General features: G+C 34.7%; 1 protein-coding gene across 17 annotated transcripts in view; it reads right to left on the bottom strand.

Moving 5' to 3' along the window:
* The window catches only part of DOCK10 (dedicator of cytokinesis 10), a 375,674-nt gene that overhangs the window by 98,325 nt on the left and 257,601 nt on the right, over positions 1 to 19,748 (bottom strand). For all 17 annotated transcript variants that reach the window (XR_008913927.1, XM_056807144.1, XM_056807148.1 and 14 more), the window contains exons 12-15: positions 11,112 to 11,333; positions 10,830 to 10,952; positions 10,095 to 10,177; positions 1,308 to 1,430 (exon numbers count right to left, since the gene is read on the bottom strand). Coding sequence is in view for 16 of the 17 variants with exons in the window: in XM_056807144.1 (XP_056663122.1) it covers positions 1,308 to 1,430; positions 10,095 to 10,177; positions 10,830 to 10,952; positions 11,112 to 11,333 (551 nt within the window). In the remaining variant the exon portion in view is untranslated. The remainder of the gene's footprint in view (positions 1 to 1,307; positions 1,431 to 10,094; positions 10,178 to 10,829; positions 10,953 to 11,111; positions 11,334 to 19,748) is intronic.

Raw genomic sequence — 19,748 nt, 5'->3', positions numbered from 1 at the left:
ATGTTCAGTTTGGAGTGACATGGTTTTTTTTAAGGCATTAATAATGTGAGGAGTTTTCAGGAGAGGACAACTAGGATGTTGAGGGATCAGTCAACAAAATAAGCATTTACCTACTTTATGGAGGGCATCATATTAAGTTCATCATATTATATGAGGATTGATTTAAAAAGTAGGTATGTTTATATTAGAGAATATTGGGGTGTGTTTATATGTTTTCAAGTATTTGAAGTGATATCACATGAAAGATGGATTGAACTTGTTTTATTTGACCCCAGAAGACACAATTAAGGGTTCAGTAAAGAAAGTCACAAATACTAAAATTTAGACTTTGATGGCAGAAATAAACGTCCTAACCATAAGATGATCCTAAAATGGAATGGGATCTCTTGGTAGTTAGTGGGTTCTCCCTCTGGATTTCTTTAAGCAGAGAACTTATCAGATATTTTATACTGGTGACTCCCTTTGGGTACCAGTTGGACTAGACAGCAACTGAAATCCTTTCAGTTCTTCAGTTTTCTGAAAGATACAGCCTCAGTTGAGTTTCTTGTGAGCAACCATCATTATGCTATTATTACTTTGGCTAAATGCATTTTAAAAAACCCATACCTTTCATCTAAGAATAAGGCAGAAGAGTAGTAAGGGCTAGGTAGGTAATGGGGGTTAAGTGACTTTTCCAGGGTCACAAAGAAAATGTCTGAAGCCAGTTTTGAACCCAGGACCTCCCATGTCTAGAACTGGCTCTCAATCCACTACGCCACCCAGTTAACCCCTGCTAAATACATTTTTTAAGAATCTTCATTTTGCTCATTCTTACATGTGGAGAAGAAAATATTTAATAACTAAAAATGGGGGCAAAGGGGCAGGAAAATCCTGGAGGTATATATGCATGCCCATCACAGAATTTGAAAACTTATTATTGAAATTTACATGAACAACAAGTAGGCTTGGTGGGTGAATAAATTAACTGAAGTAAAATTCTAATAAATGTTTCCTTTTTTCTACTCTGATAATTCTTGGTTTTATTTTCCTCTCCAGTAGCACTTGAGTCCTCCTTAACATTTCAAATTCCTTCTCTATATTTCTGGAACATTTGGTGTAGGATACACTCTAGCAGTTTATGAAGTAATATGAAGATCCTTCATCTTAGTTAAGTGAGATTCTGGTAATAAAATATGCAGATGATAAAATTTCAAAAAATTAAAAAAAATGACTTAATTGAAAATTTGATGCATTTATACAGTGACTCCACAGAAATGGTTAAAGTGCTGCCAAGTCTTACTTTGTATAGTAGTGCCCAAATTTCATACCTCCTGTAATCTGACACCAGTTTAATCAGGTCTTCTGTGGAAATCTTGCTACTCTCTTGCTTATACAATGGAGAAAATCTTGAGTCTCTATCCACATTCCCCTGGTTGTCCTTAAATACAGATCTGCAAGACAATGATATTATGTTTGTTAGTTTAGCTTTTAGTATTTTTTTGAACCTGTGATTTGAGAATTTACATCAATTTTAAATCAAAGTTTAAGAAGCAATTAAGAAAAAATTACAGGGAAGAATCATAGGTAGCATTTCTGGTGCTTAAAGTGATCAACACATGTCCTCAGACCTTGAAAAACAAGACCCACTGGGCCTGTGATAGAGTAGAATTTTTGAGACACTTTGAGTCTGCTGAGGGGGAGGTTGCAAGAAAGGTTAGTGCCATCCTAGAAAGGAATTCATGGGCATGGGCAGTAAGGAAGCCTACCACTGGTCAACTCTTATTCTCACTTACTAACATTCCATGACTCAGTTTCCTTAATTATAAAATGAAGAAGTAATACTAAATGACCTCAAAAGTTGCTCTTAACTTTAAATCCATGATCCTATATGAGTGAGTCTTAATTGTGTAAGAAAGCGATTAGATTTTAATTTCTTCTGATCAGGAAATTTCAGTACTTCTTAAATCCTTCAAACTCACTTTTTTTTAGGGACTATCAATCACTATATCAAATCTAACATGATATGAAAAGGGGTGATGAAAGATAGGCCAAGCCTGTTCTCAGAAGGAGTAGCTTTCAACTAATAAAACCAATTCTTCTAATTTTCTCTCTTCTCTTTTATAATTTAAAAAAGAGAAGAAAATAGATCTGTGTAGGATAAAATCAATTTTAAGTTTAAGTGTTACACTGGGTTTCACCTCAGGTGATCGGCATGTTGAGAGTAACATGACATTTTTTTTCTAACTGTATAGAAGTATGAATTCAGTTCAATCAATAGCTTTTTTCATTATCTAGTCATCCCAAAGACTCTGCTCTTTGGATGACTAAGTTAAATGACTGTAGGACAAATTGTTGATGTGTTCACTCCCATCCCTGCCCAAAGAGCTGCTTATTTATATGGAACTATCACAAGAGCTGAGCTCATGACAAGAATGAGCAAATGATCTTGTAGTCCTCACAGTTCTTTCTGTATTTGCTTGAATCTCTTCTCCATACTGATCTTCCTCTCTCTCCTGTAACATGCCTATTTGTGTGCATGTCTCTCTCTCCATTAGATTGTAATTCCTCCAGAGTAGAATCTATCTTCATGTTTGCATCCCCTCAGCCTAGTGTAGTGCCTCAATAAATGTTTAGTGGAACTTAAAACCAAAATCAAACCAAACCAAACCCCTCAAATAAGAATAGAGCAAAATCTGATGGTAGGGAAACTTGGAATCCAATGACTTGCTTGGTGAATTCATAGGATCATAGATTCTGAGCTGGAATGGACCTTCATTTTCTAGATGAGTAAATATCTTCATTTTATATTATATTCATTTTACAGATGAGGAAATAAAGGCTCAGAAAGGCCATGTGAGGTAATATATAGGCTCTATTGGACAAAGCTGTACAGTTAGGTAAATGTTTGGGGAAGGATTTGAACTCAGGTCTTCTTGATGCACTTTCAACTATACTGTACTACTCCTTGTAAATTAGCATGATGTTATCTATCTACAGGATGATATAAGGGATAGAATGCTGAGCTTTGGATCAAGAAGACCTGGGTTCGTGTCTCACTTCTGACACTTACAAGGTATGTTACACTGGACAATTTCTGTCTTTTTTTGGTGCTACGTGTAGACGGGGACCTAGCGTTTGTCTACTAAGCCATAGATGATTTGTGACTGGTGTTGGTAGAGGGAATTCCTAGCATGAGAATTCCCAAAGGTGATTAAATCTCAGGCTCTACTGATTTATAAAGTTTCTCCATCAAAAGGAAATCCAACTTTGGTTGGCCAATCCTACTTTGCTTACCAGCACACGTATGAGGTCTTTTGTTATACACAGATATTTTTCTCTAAGCCTCTCATCTGATGTCACTAATGCCCAGGAGATCATTGAATGAGATTAACAAAGATACATCTGCCACGAAATAAATATTGTACCATGTTTTGATGTCATGAGTTACTTTGTAGGAGATCTAACCCCTGTGACTGCAGTTTTCTTTATTGAATTAAATGTTTTCTTTAAAGCAACAAATATAATACTTGTGAGAGCTCTAGTCATCTCTATAACTATGAAGATACGATTCAGGAAAAACAAAGGTCCATGGGTCTGTTTATTTCTCCTATTTTATTTGTTTATTTACTTTGAATTAGACCAATGATTTCAATGGGATATGGATTTCCCCAGTGAGAAAATTCCCTTCTCTATGCTAATCAGCACCTGCTCTGATCTTTTGGCTGGAGAACATTCATTTTCTGAGGCACTGAGAAATTAATTAACTTATTCAGAGTTACATTGCTTGTATGTATTAGAGATGGGACTTGACACCAGGTCTTCCTAACTCCTGGATTGGCTCACTGTAGAGTCTATCTCTTCCTTTTTCTAGTTTATGGATGGTTCTTTCAATATGTATTTATAAAATGGATTTAGAACATTCTAGACAAATATTTGGTAAGAATAAAAATGCAGGTCTAAGGGTTGGTGGTTGCCATTGTCTTTTTCCATGACATTTCTCATTCTTTTGGAGTTTTTTCTTTGAGAGATTTCTAGAAGCAATTACTGAGTGCTCTGAAAATTAGGTTATCTGACACATGGATTTCTACTGTATGTACTTGGTCAGGTCTAGTTACTCTTCTAGGCTTCATCCTCTCATAAACCAACTATAAAAATGGATTCTTATGGTCTGTGTGTAAAAATAGGGGTTTGGAGAAGGAAATAGAAATAGGTTCTGAAAGTGACCAAGACAGTCATAGCAGCAAAGTGTTAGAAGGAAAGAGGAGAAATGGGTTGAAATAAGAAAGAGAGAGAGTTTTGGAAGAGGAGAGCTAGGAACATGCCAGGAATGAAATGATTCTGGATTCTGGATCTCAGAAAGAGTATTTTAGGGGACACCAACTATTGCTCAGAGCTCTTGACTTCCCGTCCCTTGAGCAAACAGGAGGTTTTGACTTCCTATCTCCTGGAGCTGAGGAGAATCAAGATACCTTTTCTCTGTCTGTTCCTGCTTAAAGAAAACCCACTTTGATGTAAACTTAAAGTGTTCTTGTATGCTGTGAAATCCTGTCTGCTAAGAAGATTATCCCAAAGAAGATCTGTGAACATCTATCCTGTATCTAACCACGAGTGTTGGTGAGGACCTGACCCAACTCTGGCCAGGTCCAGCTGGGCTGAACTCAACCACCGAGGGTTCAATCCTGACTATAGCTTGAATACCTGTATCATCCTATAAATCAACCAGGGAGGATTAGTTAGTGTAGCTAGTGAGGTTTGGGGAATCTAGAGTCTAGATTATTATTAGGCTATGTACCTAACAATTAGGCTATGCACCAGGCACTGTGCTCAGTGCTAAGGATATAAGGCAGCTTTTTGGGGGTATAGATGGTCTCACTGATGGATTTATATGTCCAGAGCTGACTGCCTGGAACTCCTAGCAAGGAACTGAGTGCATTGATTAGGTAAAATATGGAGGCATATCACATAGGACTAGAAGAGGTGGAAGAGCTGCAATACATTTCATTATTTGGATTAGTCAAAACAGCAAAGCAACTGTGGATGAGGATATAGAACACTGAAGGAATTAGGAATGTAAGAACTCATCTTAATTTGAAAAGAATATGATGACAGCACTAGAGTGTAGAAAAGGTACCAGTTTTAGAATCATGAGAGATCATATCTAATTTGACTTTGACACTTACCAGTGGTGGAACCACGGGCTCCACTCAATTTTTCTGTACCTCCATTTCTTTATCTATAAAACAGTGATAATACAAGTACCTACCTTACCAGATTGTTGTATGAGGATCAGATGAGCTAAAATATATAATGTATTATATAAAACTTAAAACACTAGAAAGAAATTATCTATTTTTAGTATCAAGGGAAAATAAAATCTGGTTATTGGCTTAGAATATCTGAGGAGGCAAGATTTAGAAGAAATTAGGAGGTGGTGTTGACCCACTAGATTTAGAAGTATGTATTATTTTTCAGAGAGACACTGTAATAAAAGTTCCATTTTCCTGGCCTCAGACACTTCTCAACTGGGTGACCCTGGGCAAGTCACTTGACCCCCATTGCCTAGCCCTTACCACTCTTCTGCCTTGGAACCAATACAGAGTATTGATTCCAAGATGGAAGGTAAGGTTTTTTTTTTTAAAGTTCCATTTTCATGCTCAATAACATGACACATATTTAAGGGTTAAACCTCTGTCCAATAAATAAGTGCTAAAAATTTAGCCATTAGCAAGCCATCTGTATCTGCTCTCGTGATTAGCTGAAAAGATAACATTTTCATTGTAAAATGGCACCACAGCTGGCTTCTCTTCCCCCTCCCAAAAAAAGGAGCCAAGCACCAAATTCCTTTTGGACAGAAGATTTTGCACATGTGATGAGAATCAAATGTCATCTTGACTAGAACTGAATAAAAACAGAATTCTAATCCATTAAGTTTTTTTTTTCTGTGAATTTATGTATAAGCTAAATTGTTATTTCTAGTATACCTTGCTGACACAGTTGACTTTAGAGTCATATTTTAGAGTAAAATAAAACAAATAATATTTCAAAATAAGGATTCTTTTGGATAATATAAAGTGAAAAGAAAAAAAACTTCAATGGCCATGTGAAATCATTAAGATACTGGATGAATAACAACCTTAAACTAAATGACAGCAGTAATATCAAAGGTGGGAAGGCTATGAAAACTTGAAGTCAGTTTAATTTTTCAGAGACTGACTCTCACATACCTATGATATTCTAGTAAATTTTCTACACACATGTTGCTATTTGGTTCTCACTACAACCTTGTGAAGTACTATCATTTACAGATGAGAAACATGAAGCTCCAAAAAGTAAAATGATTTTTAGAGTCACAGAATTTCTGGGAATCTGAGACAATATTTGAACCCAGGTATTTTTGGCTCTATCCATCCATGCTGTCCATCATGCTGTACTATCTCCATGATATAAAAGTGTTTGAGAAGGCATCTTAAAGCATCTGTGGTTTAACAAGACACATGCTCTAATAGGAAATCTTTAGCATAACCATACATCCTCCCACTGACCATGTAAAGTAGCAACCTAATTAGTTGCTAGACACAATTGATTTGATATAATTCATAAATATATTATATCTGACTAGGGGCTTACATCCATCTTTAGACTACCTCAGAACCATTAATCTGTTGTTGCTATAGTTGATGATAGAATTTGTTGGCTTTTCTGTCCCCAGTGGATAATTAGTTCTATTGTTGGGGATATTTAACTCAGTTTAGCTCCTTGGGAAACTCTATTGTACTTTTTTTTTTTTGGTCAGTTGGCCTCATATTGGTCATATTGGCCTCATTTCAAACAGAACAATTACTTCTGTTCATTCTCAAATCCTCCTACAGTCTCTTTCTTGGATCAAATCTTGACCTCATCTTCCCCTTATACTATCCTGTTGATAGTCCAGGTTACCTAGTTTATGTAGTAGATTTTATTTATCTTAGAAATTGCAATGGCTTTCAGGAAGAAGAAATAAGAAAATATAATGGCATCTATTTTACAAATCAGTTGGAGACATTATTAGATCTCTAATCTTCTTCAAAGATACTATCATAGGAAAAAACTTATCGACATTAATAATGTAGACTGTTTTCTACTGAAAAAGTTTGTGACAATAATTCAATTCAATTAAACAAACACTTATTAAGTATCTACTATATATGGGTAAGATACTGTACTAGATAGTAGGAATATAAAGATGAGATAACACAGTTCCTGTCTTCAAAGAATTTTTAAAAAAATATATGAAATTAGGAGTGGTGCAGTGGATAGAGCATTGGGCTTAGCATCAGGAGAACAGGAATTCAAATCTGGCCTCAGATACTTACTAGCTATGTGACCCTAGACAAGACACTTAACTCTGTTTGCTTTAGTTTCCTCATCTGTAAAATAAGCTGGAGAAGGAAATGGCAAACCATTCCAGAATCTCTGCCAAGAAGATCCCAAATGGGGTCATCAAGAGTCAGACATGACTGAAACAACTCAACAGAAACAAAGCATTAGACATGCATACATTTAAGTATAATGCAAGGCAGAGTACGAAAAATAGAATAGAAAGAGTCCTGGATTTGTTATCTCCAAACCTGAGCTGAAAGTGGAGTTCTACTCCTCACCACCCATGTTCATTATCTTTGGGATTTTCTTTCCTCTTTTGTAGAATGAGATTAGATTATTTGGCAGACAGGAAGTAAACAGAGCTTTAGACTTTAAGTCAGAAAAATCTGAGTTTTAATCCTACCTTGATACTAACTAGTCACATAATCTTAATTTCCTCATCTATAAAATGAGGGTATTATATATACTGACAACTAAGGCCATTCCAGCTTTCAGCCTATGATCCTATAATGCCATAACAAGATGACCTCTAAAGTCCTTTCCTTTAAACGCTGATGGAAAGATCCAGTGTTCAAAGTATACCTCCAATCAGTAGTCTTGGACAATGAATCTGCATGTCATAGTAAGTAGTGTCAAGAAAAACTCTTTCAGGGCAAGGGCTATTTTGTTTTTGTCTTCATATTCTCAGAGTCTGGCACAGGGTGTATTTAAAAAATGTTTTATTTTAAAATGAAAAATAAGGAAAAATAAGTCAAAGTCAAGAAAATAAAACAGAAGAAAATGTGAAATATTGGAAAATTAGTTGATTTGAAAAACAGATCAAGGAGAAATAATTTAAGAATTATTAAACTACCTGAAAGCCATAATAAAAAATAGCCTGGACATCATAATTTATGATATCTTAGATCCAGAGGATAAAATAGAAATGGAAAGAATCCATAGATTACCTCCTGAAAGAGACCTTCAGGATCTCTCTTGATAGTGCTGAAAGAAGCACTTCAAATATCATGGAGCCACAGCTGATATCAACACAAGATTTATCAATATCTATATTAAAGTAGTGGAGGGCTTAGAACATGATATAATAGAAGATAAAGGAGCTAAGATTACAACCAAGAATACCCTACCCAGAAAAACTGAATATAATCCTTCAATGGAAAAAATGGATATTTAATGAAATAGAAGATTTTCAAGCTTTCTTGATAAAATGACCAGAGCTGAATTGAAAATGTGACATTCAAATACAAGACTCAAGAGAAGCACAAAAAGGTAAACATGAAAGAATAATCATGTGACTCAGTAAGTAAAACTTTATATTCTTATATGGGAAGATGATAAATGTAACCCCTAAGAAAAATGAATATAATCAATGTTTTGCCCACCAATTCACATAATGACAGTAAATATCAGTCTTTTAGATTATGTATATGTGAAGAAATTTGTGGAGATCTTGGTTTTGTGGAAGAGATGATGACTATAACCCTTCCTCTTCGTAGGGAGGAAAGGGAGCAAAGGCTGAATGGTCAGATTTGGTTATTATGTCTGTTTTGTTGAACTGTTTTTCCTTCTTTCAAGAGAAATTTCTATGGAAGGGGGCAATATAATGAATAATAATTTCAAAGCAAAAAATTCCTCAATGGCATCAATAAAGCAAAAAATAAGATCAAAAGAAAAGGTGGTGTAGATGCCAAATATATAATGTAACAAATTGTTAGTTATTTAGTGTTTATCATGAACCCACTTGATAAATCTTGTATATAACAGATTCTCTTCCTAGGAAGAGTTTATACTTTCCTATATAATGTTCCCTTCCCACTCTCATTCCCTTACCCCAGGATTTCAAGGTTCTTATGCTGGATAAATGGAGACTGTAAGTTCCTGGAGAGTAGGAACTATTTTTCATTTTTGTATTTTTCTCTCCAGTGTTTACTTTGTGTTTCATAGCCTGTATGTAGTAGATGCTTATATACTACATTATTTAATTAAATAGATAATTTGTCTTTTGTGTATAAGTAAATTTCAGATGCATAGAATACTGGAATCTTGGGGCTAAAAGGGATCTTGAATATCACTTAGTTCAACTCTCCCATTTTATAGATGACGAAAAAGAGGCATGGAGAAGAGAAGGGACTTGAGCAAAGTCACATAGTAAGAATTAAAATCTGAGACTTGGTCTCTTGATTCCTAATCTAGAAATCTTAATAATAATGAGAAGCATTTATATAGTACTTTACAATTTGCAAAGTATTTTAAAAATATTATACTCCGGGGGCAGCTGGGTAGCTCAGTGGATTGAGAACCAGGCCTAGAGACAGGAGGTCCTAGGTTCAAATCCGGCCTCAGCCACTTCCTAGCTGTGTGACCCTGGGCAAGTCACTTGACCCCCATTGCCTAGCCCTTACCACTCTTCTGCCTTGGAGCCAATACACAGTATTGACTTCAAGACGGAAGGTAAGGGTTTAAAAATATATTATACTCCTTGTTCTTCATAGCAATTCTGGGATGTAGGTGCTATCACTATCACTAGCTTTATAGATGAAGAAACTGAGATAGACAGGGGTTAAGTGACTTGCCCAAGGTCACATATCTAGTAAATGTCTGAGTCTAGATTTGAACTCTGATTTTTCTAGCTCTGAGACCAATGCTCTGTCCACTGTGCCACCTAGTCTCCTGTTTCTACTACATCACAGGAAAGATTTTAAAATTCCATTATCTAGTCATTGGGTAAAATTATGCTAGCAAAATAGTTAACCTACCTCACTGCCCAAGCAAATGGCATGCGGTATTTTCCCAGCTTGCTGCAGAACTGCCTGTTTGACTTTAATATCTTCTGTACATACTAAAAAAAGGGTAAAATAAGTTAGCAATGAGCATCTAGTAACTTTCATATTAAAATCATAGTTAATCAATCAATAAGTATTTCTCAAATGCTCTCTATGGGTCAGAAACTCTATTAGGTTCTTGGGATACAAAAGAATGAGAAAACCTGGGTTCAAAAGAAGCTTACATTACAATGGTAGAGGGACACAAGGATACTCAGAATAAATATAAGGATATAAATAAAGGGATTTTTACTTTATTCCCTTTACTCTTGGATCCCCTGAGTAATAATCTTCCCTCCAAAACTAACTTTTTTACTAACTTGGAAGAATCTTAATATCTGGAAAATAAAGATTTCTCAAATTCATATCCTTGACATACACAATACCTTTATTCACTAGTATTGTAATTCATATTGAAAGGAGTATTATTAAAATAGTAAACATTAATCTCAAGTAGAATATTCTCCAGGTATTCCAATCCAATTGCTCTATACTACTTTTTTGTATGGAAATATGTTATTTTTTAAATATTCATGACTATTTCACTAGTGAGATTTTAAAAAAGCAATTAGCCTCTCAAATTCAATAACTAAACAATCAACATTTGGTTTTCTTGTCTTTTCTTTTAAGGAAAAAATTAAAGAATGCTTAAGAAAGTTTGCTGATTACCTTGTTGGAATCTGGATTTTTAATATAAGGTTCAGCACCACTGGCGATATTTCCCATAAGCACTTTTTCGATCTTGGCCACCAAAACAATGTCAGAGTGTGGGTTACTTACAGAAAAAATAGCCTATAAGAATAAAATGAAGGTTTATTCATTTAGTCATTTATAAAATTCCACTTAGAACTTAAAACTTCATTTTTTGGTGCCCCAAAAGAATCCCATTTGTTGGTAAGAATGGAGTTTTAAAAAGCTTCCTATATAACCAGAGAGAAACAAAATGGTGACCTGCTTTGGGTACTTTAGCCATTCTTCAGGAAACCCCTTCACATGTGGTTCTTCTGACTGTCTGGGGCTGACTGTATCAATGTTGCCATTTTCCAGGGCCACTGAAGCACCTGAAACCATTTGTCTAACAAGTGTATGGTTCAGATCCACATGAAAATCCGCAGAAATCTTTCTGTTGTCTCTGGTATCATAAAGGGCCAGGCTTACAAAAAACGGTTCAATCTGCAAGCAAAATAAAAGATTAGATGGTTAATAAACATTCTTGATCAAACATGCAAAGCTGCTTAATGAGGAAGAAAGTCATACAGGAAATTATGTTAGAAACACGTTTTATTTAACAGAAAGAATTCAGTAATCATCTTGCCCTATTGTGATCCTAAGGCTTCTTTTTCTTGGCAGAAGATTTAATTTAATAAAATTTTAGGTACTTACTATACATATTTATATATAAATACATACATATATATTTGGCACTGTTCTTATTATTTGGAAAGATGAAAAACTATATAGTTCTTGTTCTCAATGAGCTTATAGTTTACTTAGTTATATATAGTATACATATAGTAAACAAGAGTTTACTAACTTAGTATAGGGTCAAGCATAATTCAAAGTAGAATGTGACATGAATGAACCAAAGGAACAAAGGAGATAACATATTCTAGGGAAATTTCAGCACTAATAATAGCTAACATTTATATAGAACTTACTATGTTCTAGGCACACTGGTAAGCCCTTTTCAATTACTACCTCATCTTATCCTTACAACAACCCTGGAAGATAGGTGTTCCTGTTAACAAAATTTTACAGATGAAGAAACAAAGGCAAACAGGGTTAAGCGACTTTGCCTGTACGTGTCTGAGTAAGATAAATCTTCCTGACTTCCAGATATGATGCTCTATCCACTGTGCACTTAATTGCTATAAGGAAGGGGAGGATACTATCCAAACTTGGTATAATATGGAAAGCCCTGCTCCATCACATCTAAATCTATTTCTATTTTGTTTTGCAGTTCAATTAAGCAAGATACTATTTTCTTCTGAATATATTCCATACTTTTCTATAAAAAACACTTTTCATAATCTCTGTCTTTTGATATCTACTGATTTTTCAAATTCTAGATAAAATGTCACCTTTTTCATGGAACTTTCTTTCTGCCCTTCAGAGGTAAATTTCTATAGAAGTCTCTGGACTTTCATTGAACATTATTCTGTATCACCTATATGTTTTTCATACTTAACTTGATTACAAATATTTCTATACCTGTCTCAACTTCCCTAATACTTTCAAATCCCTTACAAAAGTCCCTTAAGTGACTTGCTCAGGGTCCAACAGCTGGTGCCTGAAGCCAAACTTGAATTAAGGAATATGAGTCTTCCTGACTCCAGGACTAACACTCTATTCAATGCACAACCCAGCTGTCCCTTCATATTGTATCTCTTGAGGTCATTGGACAGCTTGTTGTGAAGAAAAAAATTGCTAAACTTAGGGCGAGGATATTATTACATTCCAATCATTCCTCAGATATGTTACTGGACAACTCAGATACTGTTGCCTTATCTATAACATAAGGATAATAATATTTGGATCTTAGATTTAGAGAGGGAAGGGACCTTAATTCATCATTTTACAGAGGAGGAAACAGAGGCATAAATAGGGTAAATCATTTTCCTAGGGTTCCATAGTCAGTAAGTGTCTGAAGCAGAATTTTAACTCAGTTCAAGTGGAAGGAAGTATGTGTTTCAAATCAAAGGATATGGGCTCAGATTTCTGTTATGTCACTTAGGACCTGCCCTTCTCTTATCTGTTCCTGTACCTACAGCTGTCAAGGAAAAGACAGATATGATACCACTAAGGAATCCTTTCAGGCCCAAATCTCTGCTTTAAAAAAAATTGCTCAGCATATAGCATGGAGCCATAGATTTACTACATATTTTTAGATGATATTTTGTTGACTTGTCCCCCCTTTTCAATGTCTAAACCTCCCTTACTCTTGTTCCACAGTCAGGGTTGGACCTCAAAAATAGTACTTATGACTTCAGTGATTAGAGAGCCGAAACTTAGAGATGAGAAGTCCTGTGTTCAAATCTGGTCTTAGACACAGACACTTCCTAGCTGTGTGACCCTGAGCAAGTCAATTAACCCCCATTGCCTAGCCCTCATTGTTATTATGCCTTGGAACCAATATACCACATTGATTCTAAGACAGAAGGGAAAGGTTTAAAGAGAAAAAAGAAAAAAATAGCATTCACTCTTCCCCTTGCCCTCCTCAAAAACATTTGAGCACCTTTGCTTTCTTTCCCTCCACTGGAGCCTCTCTAAGTACCTTTTAGAAACAATGCCAGATTTTCAAGAGCCCCCAGACCCATTTTCAGGAGACACAGATCAACTCTAACTATACCTTCATTTCTGGTTGCTTCATTCTTACTTAGATGAAGATCAAAATAACAAGCTGGGGAGATCATTTTTTACAGGGATATAAATAGATACTCTATGACTACACATTATGAAATGCCACAATCTCCCCAGAAATTAAAATGGGAGGTCACCAAAGGGCAATGGAGAGCTGCAGGGTAGATGGAAGCAGGATGCATCTTATTACCAAATTGCAGATTCTACTTGGATAACAGCTTGAAATTTAGAATCACGAAAAGGGGTGGAAAAAGGAGGGGGTGGCCAGTCTTGTAGTGAGGATGAGTAAAAATAAATATCCATATACTGTTTCAATACTCCAGTCAAGACTCAGAGATAATGGCCTCCAGCACATTGGATGGATATCCCTGTGGGAGATTAAGGGGATGACATGGACAGGAGCTGCATTGTGAGAAGGGAATGGATGAGTTGCAGTCTTCATTTCTTCATTTTTGAAGAATATGCTCCCATGGATTAAATCATAGATGCATTGGGGCACAAATCGATGGATACTGGACAAAGGAATCTAAAGATAAAAAATGCCTACTACGTACTCCATGACAAAATGTATACTCAGTAGAATGGTATCATCACTAGACTCAGAACCATGGAGAGTGCCAAACCAGGAGTTAGGAAGTTTTTTCTCTTGTTCAGTCATTTTCAGTCATGTCTGACTTGTTATGACCCCATTTGAAGTTTTCTTAGCAAACATACAGGAGTGGTTTGCCATTTCCTTCTCTAGCTCATTTTATAGAGGAGGAAACTGAGGCAAATGAGGTTAAGTGACCTGCCCAAAGTCACACAGCTAGTGTCTCAGGCTGGAATTGAACTTGTCTTCTGATGCTCTATCCACTGTGCCACTTAGCTTCCCATTAGCCAGCATTAAAAGCAGGTACCTACAGATCAGAGATTTAGAACTAGAAGGGACTTTAGAGGTCATGACTTCCGTGTCTTTAATTTGAGAATGAAGATATAGGTCCAGTTATGTTCAGTGTTTTGGCTCATGTAACACAGGTAGTAAGTGGCAGAAGAGTGGTTCAACCTTTGACTTCAAAGTCAATGCTCTTTCCACTGCATGATACTATCTCTCATTACAGCTTTAACTAACATCTAAGATATCCAATGAAAAGAAGCAACATGATATAATAGATAATGAGCTGGCCTCAGATTTAGAAGGTCTGGGTTCAAATTCTTTTTCTGAGACATCTTGGGATATTTTACAAACATTAATTATTTTAATCTTGATAATAATCCTATTGGATAGGTGCTGTTATTATCCTCATTTGATGCTTAAAGAAATTGAGAAAAATTAAATGACTCGACCATGGTTATATAGGTAGTAAATATCGGGGGCATGATTCAAAGCCAAGTCCTCTTAACTCCATGTCCAGATATATGTGTATATATTTATTATAGCTGTTCAGTAGTTATCACTCATTTCCAACTGTTTGTAACTCCACTTGGGGTTTTCTTGGTAAAGATACTGTGGTGATTTGCCATTTTCTTCTCCAGTTTATTTTACATATAAGGAAACTGAGGCATACAGGGTAAAGTGACTTGTCCAAGGTCATGTAACTAGTATACGAGGCTAGATTTGAACTCAGGAAGATGAGTCTTCTTGACTCCAGGCCCAACACTTTATACATTGAGCCACCTTGCTGCCCCACATATCTATCTCTATCTTTATAACATATATATGTATATTGCCAATATTTCTATTTTAATATACCTATCTGTATCAATATCTCATATTGTATCTCTGATTTTCAAATATACAAGATTACGCTAAGATAAAAATTTTGTACATGACCAATTTAACCTCTTTTAAAGAGTACCTAGGTTCATGGGTTAACAGAGCCAGTATAATTAAAATGACAATCCTACCTAAACAAATCTTCTTATTCAATGCCCTCTCAAATTACCAAAAAAAAAAAAACTTTAAAGAACTGGAAAAAATAATTACAAAATTTATTTGGAAAAACAAAAGGTCAAGGATTTCAAAAGAATTAATTAAAAATATAATGGAAGGTGATCTAACAACATGAGATTTTGAACTATGTTATAAAGCAATAATTACTGAAACTATCTGTTACTGGTTAAGAAATGGAAAAGTAGATCAGTGGAACAGAACAGACTTATAACAGTTATAAAAGATGATGATAACCTTGTGTTTGACAAAGTAAAGATCCAAGTTTATGAAATAAAGATTTCACTATTTGGTAAAAATTGCTGGGAAAACTGGAAAACAATCTGGTAGAAGCTAGCTATAGACTAGTAGCTTACACTATTTACCAAGATAAGATAAAAATGGATACATGACATAGCCATAAAGGGAGATAACAAGCGAATTAGAAGAGCATATTACCTCAGATTTATGGAGAGGAGAAGAAGCTATGAATAAACAATAGATAGAAAAAATTTTGAGGTATAAAGTGAATAATTTTGAACACATTAAATCAAAAAGATTTTGCACAAAAAAAATGAACATAGCCAAGATGAGAAGGAAAGCAATAATATGGGAAGTAATTTTTATAGACAGTTTAATAGAGGTCTCATAGCTAAAATACATAGAAATTGTTAAATACATAAGATTATGAGTCATTCTCCAATTGATAAATGGTTCAGAGATGTGAATAGACAATTTTTAGATGAAGAAACCAAAGCTATATGTAACTATATGAAAAATGCTCAAAATCATCATTGATTAGAGAAAAATTCAAATCAAAAAAACTTGAAAATATCATCTTTTATTACATTGGCTAAAATTATACAAGAACAAAATGATAAATTTTGGAGGAGATGTGGAAATATGGGGTCAATAATATGCTATCGGTAGAACTGTGAACTGACCCAGTCATTTTGGAGAGCCATCTGGAATTATGCGCAGAGTAATAAAACTCTGTATACCTTTTGACCCAGCAATACAACTATTAAGTTAATTTCCTAAGTTGATTAAGGAAAAATGGAAAGATAGTATATATTCTAAACTACTTATAGTGGCTCTTTTTGTGATGACAAAGAACTAGAAATTGAAAGGATGTTCATTAATTGGAGAATGGCTAAATAAATTGTGGCATCTGATTCTTATGGAATACCATTGTGCCATAAAAAAATGACAAGCAGATTAATTTTGAAAAAAAATGGAAAGACCTACATGAATTCTGAAGAATGAAATGAGCAGAGTCATGAGAACATTCTATACAGCAGCGATATACATTGTTTGAAGAATGACTTGTGTATGTCTACCTCCAGAGAAAGAATTGAGAAACAGAAATAAGAAACACATAATTTTACATATACATATATCATTTTGCCAAATGATGCCTTTTCTAACAGGGAGAGGGGAAAGAACTAGGGAGTTAACTGGGTATTTAAATGTAACAAAAACTCAAATTAATTCATTAACTAAAAGACACAAAATAGTTTAGACTGACAATGTAACCTGGCAATGACTCACTAATACAGAAAACTATGTTGGCAATAACAGAGATAGGAATTCACATATATATGTAATGACAAGTAAAATAAAAGAATGCTTAATGCTTTCATCTCATGTAATTATTACCTTTGAATTTTATTTCTATTTATCTGAATGGAAATAAATACTGTACATTTTAGGAACATGTTGAAATTAAATCTTCTATGGTGAAGCGATTTATTCAATTTGATACCTTTTTTCTCCTCAAAAGTAAAATTTTCCTCCCTCAGTACTAGTCTTATTGTGCCTTTCAATAAGAAGGTACCCTTATGTTCCCAATGTAGATTCCCCCCATTCCCCTTTTTAAATAAGCCAATGAAAATTTAAATATAGTTCATATGTAAGTGAAGCACTCATGGAAATTGTCTTTTACCAGTCATTCCTGTTTTTAATGGCTCCATGCATAAATTGCAAAAACAAAAATATGAAAATATTCAATTTTTGGTTTAACAAACTCCATACAATGGGCTTTTCCCCCATTTATTTATTTTGAACATTCATAAAAATTGTGTTTCCATTCTCTTCTTCTCTCCTGCCCCTTCCCCACCCATTGAGAAGACAAACAATATGAATTCATAAATATAAAATCATGCAAAACACATATCAATATTAGACTTGTTGGAAAGCAACAATATAAAGCAAGAAATATAAAGTGAAAAAGTATGCTTCAGTCTACACTCAGTTTTCTCTCTGGAGAGGGACAGAATTTTTCAACATGAGTCCTTTGGAATTGGATCACTGTCGATTAGAGTAGCCAAGTCTTTTACAGCTAATCATCTTTACACTATTTCTTTTACAATGTTCTCCTGGTTCTGCTCACTTCACTTTGCATCAGTTGCATGTCTCACCATGTTTCTCTGAAACCATCCTTCTTATCATTTCTTATACCACAATAGCATTCCATCACATTCATATACTGTAAAACATTTAGCCATTCTCCACTTGATGGGCCACACTGTGGACTTATTAAAGAATGATTGAATGAATTATGATAGATATATTATTCATCATTTTATGACATAAGAGAGTTTGGAAAAAAGATAATTGGGGATTGTTTTAGAGGATACTGCTAAGACATATATGAACTGATGGAGAGTGGAGTATGTAGGACCAGGAAAACAATAAACATGATAATCACAAAACTATAAAGACAAATGATTGTGAAAGATTTAAGAATTCTGATCAATGTAATGAATGAATATGGTGCTAGAGGACCATTGCTGAAACATGCTACTCATTTCTTGACAGATGGATGATGGATTCAGAATAGAAAATGATATAGAAAATCCATGTAAAATTTTTGGTCCTTCCCTTCATACCAGAGTAGAAGTTTGAATTTTTTCTTTCTCCTTTCTGGGCTATTTTCAGTACTATATTATAAAATTTGGATTAAGTATTTGGTCATAGACTATATGTAGGTTCGTGTTAAGTAAAAATGAGTTTAAAAACTTTTTCTTTGTCTCTGCTGGCCTTTATCAGTGATCTGTGGTTTCTGCAAAACTTCCCCAAAATTCCCATTTAATTTATTATACTGACCTGTGATATATAGGAACTATAATGAAATTATAGTTATATATATGTATATATATAAATTATAGTTACAATTAAAGAAAATTGTTACATGGAAAGGATACCTGTATATTTATTTAAAAGATTTTGTTTTTATTTTTGCGTTTTTTGATGGAGTTCAGGAAGATGGGAGAAAGAGAAAATAGATGTTGTCAGCTGAAAAGAAAAAGAAATCCAAGAGGTTCCTCCAAGGAATTCTTTAAAAACTTATAGATTGGGGCAGCTAGGCAGTTCAGTAGATAAAGACCCAGACCTGGAGATGAGAAATCCTGGGTTCTAATCTGTCCCCAGACATTTATTTCCTAGCTGTGTGACCCAAGGCAAGTCTTTTAAGTACCTATCCCTTACCACTCTTCTACCTTCTGAGACAGAAGGTAAAGGTCTAAAAAAACCAACAACCATAAACTTAGGGATCCAAAGCAAAAAGTAGCCTGTCAGCAAAAGTAACTCAATTCAGGCTCCAAAACCAATAATATGATTAAAAAAATGTTTATCTGATTAAAGGATATTGTTTTTTTTTAACAGGAAGGTATAGAAGAAAAAAGGAAAATAACTATTAGATGGGAGTTTTACTGAAAATATAAAATTATCTCTCATTTAATCAGTGTTATTCACTGACAGTGTAGGAATTACCTCCGGTAAAGTTTCAATGATGGTCTTTGTAGATAAGTCCTAGTCATTTTCCTGAGGGCCTTTCAAAGCTGCCAAAAAGCCATATAGCTAGTAAGGGCCAGACATTGTATCTGAACTCAAATCTTTCAGACTTTAAGCCCATCACTCTGTTTACTCTGTACAAAGAAGTATATTAGAAATCAGAATCTATCCAGAGGGTTCATTAATGAGCAAATAATCAACCACTTATTTTTGTAGTAACACACAATTTTTAGAAAACACCAGCCATTAGCATCCAGTGGTGTTCAATGCAAGATAAAAATTATTTATTTTCCTTTTATACTAACTAGAAAATGCTAGTTATTTCTCTTTCCTTTCACCATAAGCCTCACACTGGCCAGTCAGTGCACACACACATCCATCCAAGCACAAATGCTCATTCACCTTCCTAATATTAGAAATTAAATGAGTTCCACTCAGAAAGAGTCTGAATAGGAATGCAGAAGACATGAGCCAAATAACTAGAAATGGTAATAAATACAGCCTTTCTTTTGATGCATTATATTGGA

The sequence above is a fragment of the Monodelphis domestica genome, chromosome 8, assembly GCF_027887165.1.
Source record: "Monodelphis domestica isolate mMonDom1 chromosome 8, mMonDom1.pri, whole genome shotgun sequence".
Taxonomy (NCBI): Eukaryota; Metazoa; Chordata; class Mammalia; order Didelphimorphia; family Didelphidae; genus Monodelphis; species Monodelphis domestica.
Note: the sequence above shows the minus strand (reverse complement) of the source record. Positions and strands in the feature narration are given on the sequence as shown.